The sequence below is a fragment of the Buceros rhinoceros genome, unplaced genomic scaffold, assembly GCF_000710305.1.
Source record: "Buceros rhinoceros silvestris isolate BGI_N320 unplaced genomic scaffold, ASM71030v1 scaffold8718, whole genome shotgun sequence".
Classification (NCBI taxonomy): Eukaryota; Metazoa; Chordata; class Aves; order Bucerotiformes; family Bucerotidae; genus Buceros; species Buceros rhinoceros.
In genome coordinates, this window is record NW_010427385.1 from 6702 (window position 1) to 8219 (window position 1518).

A 1518-nucleotide genomic window follows, 5' to 3' on the forward strand; every position below is an offset into this window, starting at 1 on the left:
CTCCCCCCCCCCCTGGCCCAGCCTGTCCCAGTGCTTTCTGTAATGGAAATTTTCCTAATATCCAACCTAAACCTCCCCTGTTGCAACTTAAGGCCATTTCCTCTCATCCTATTGCTTGTTGCTTGGGAGAAGAGACCAACCCCCACCTCACTACACCCTCCTTTCAGGTAGCTGTAGGGAGCAATAAGGTTTTCCCTCAGCCTCCCTTTCTCCAGACTAAACAACCCCGGTTTCCTCAGCTGCTCCTCATAAGACTTTTTCTCTAGACCCTGCACCAGCTTCATTGCCCTTCTCTGGACACGCTCCAGCATCTCAATGTCCTTCTTGTAGTGGGGGGCCCAAAACTGGACACAGTATTTCAGATGCGACCTCACCAGTGCCAAGTACGGGAGGACAATCACTTCCCTACTCCTCTTTGCCACACTAATACAAGCCAGGATGCTGTTGGCCTTCTTGGCCACCTGGGCACGAGAAGTGTCCCAGATCCCTTGTGGGTCTGTGACATGTAGGACATTTTGCTCTTGACTAGCTCAAGGTGTGGGAGCATCTCAGAGCCATCAAGGGACCGCAGAGCGTGCACATCCTACAGCTCTGGGCCAGCACAGCACTGAGGCAGGGGAGGGCAGAGGGGGTAGAGTTAAAAATAAAGTAAGCCTGTTAACCTGAGCTCTGCCTGAGTCCCAAAGAACGGCTTTGGTTCTCACCATAATCTGGTTTTCCATGTTTGATGGTGCTGCTGGGGGGGGCACTGCTGTAGGGACATGCTGATGGTTGTGAGCCTACCAACACACTGGAAGGCCTCATGTAAATGGAAGAACTGGGAGGATACCTTCTTATACTGCCTCTTTCTCTGTACCGGGAGAGAAATCTGAACTTTTCAGTAGATGTCAAAGTGGTCAGTATTTAGCCTGAATAGTTCCTTTCTCAGGTAAAGGCTGGTAGTTTAAAACAAAATGGAAGCAAACAAATCAACCTGAGTTGTGAATGATATGGAGTTACACCTCCCAGGAAACCTTTGATGTTGGCATCTGTTCTTCCCCCATGAGAATCTTCCCAGTGAAAAGGCTGCTGCAGCTGCCTGGTCCTGGAATGACCCACAATGCTTTAGTCAGGAGAATATTCCCACGAGGAAACCTCCTTTCTGCTTTGCCTCACTTCAAGAGGAGGGGAGCACATGGCTGACATTCCCTCTGGTGCTCTGCTCTGATGGTGCTCTGCTCCTTTCCGCAGGTTGATTTTGGCTTTGCAAAGAAAATAGGATTTGGAAAGAAAACATGGACTTTTTGTGGAACCCCGGAGTACGTAGCCCCTGAGATCATCCTGAACAAAGGTCACGACATTTCAGCCGACTACTGGTCACTGGGAATCTTAATGTATGAACTCCTGACTGGCAGGTATGGGCATTGGGGGCAGCACCGCTGCTGAAAATAGATCCCAGTATTTCTGCCATTGTCACCCGGATTAGGTGAGGGAAAGGCTCAGAGCCGGGGCGAGCTCTAGCAGCACACCACTGTGCTG

General features: G+C 50.5%; 1 protein-coding gene across 1 annotated transcript in view; it reads left to right on the forward strand.

Moving 5' to 3' along the window:
• Window positions 1-1518, forward strand: part of PRKG1 (protein kinase, cGMP-dependent, type I) — a gene marked incomplete at its 5' end in the record, with an annotated part of 12670 nt that overhangs the window by 4280 nt on the left and 6872 nt on the right. The window contains one exon of the mRNA XM_010141863.1: window positions 1231-1394. Coding sequence (XP_010140165.1) covers window positions 1231-1394 — 164 coding nt within the window. The remainder of the gene's footprint in view (window positions 1-1230; window positions 1395-1518) is intronic.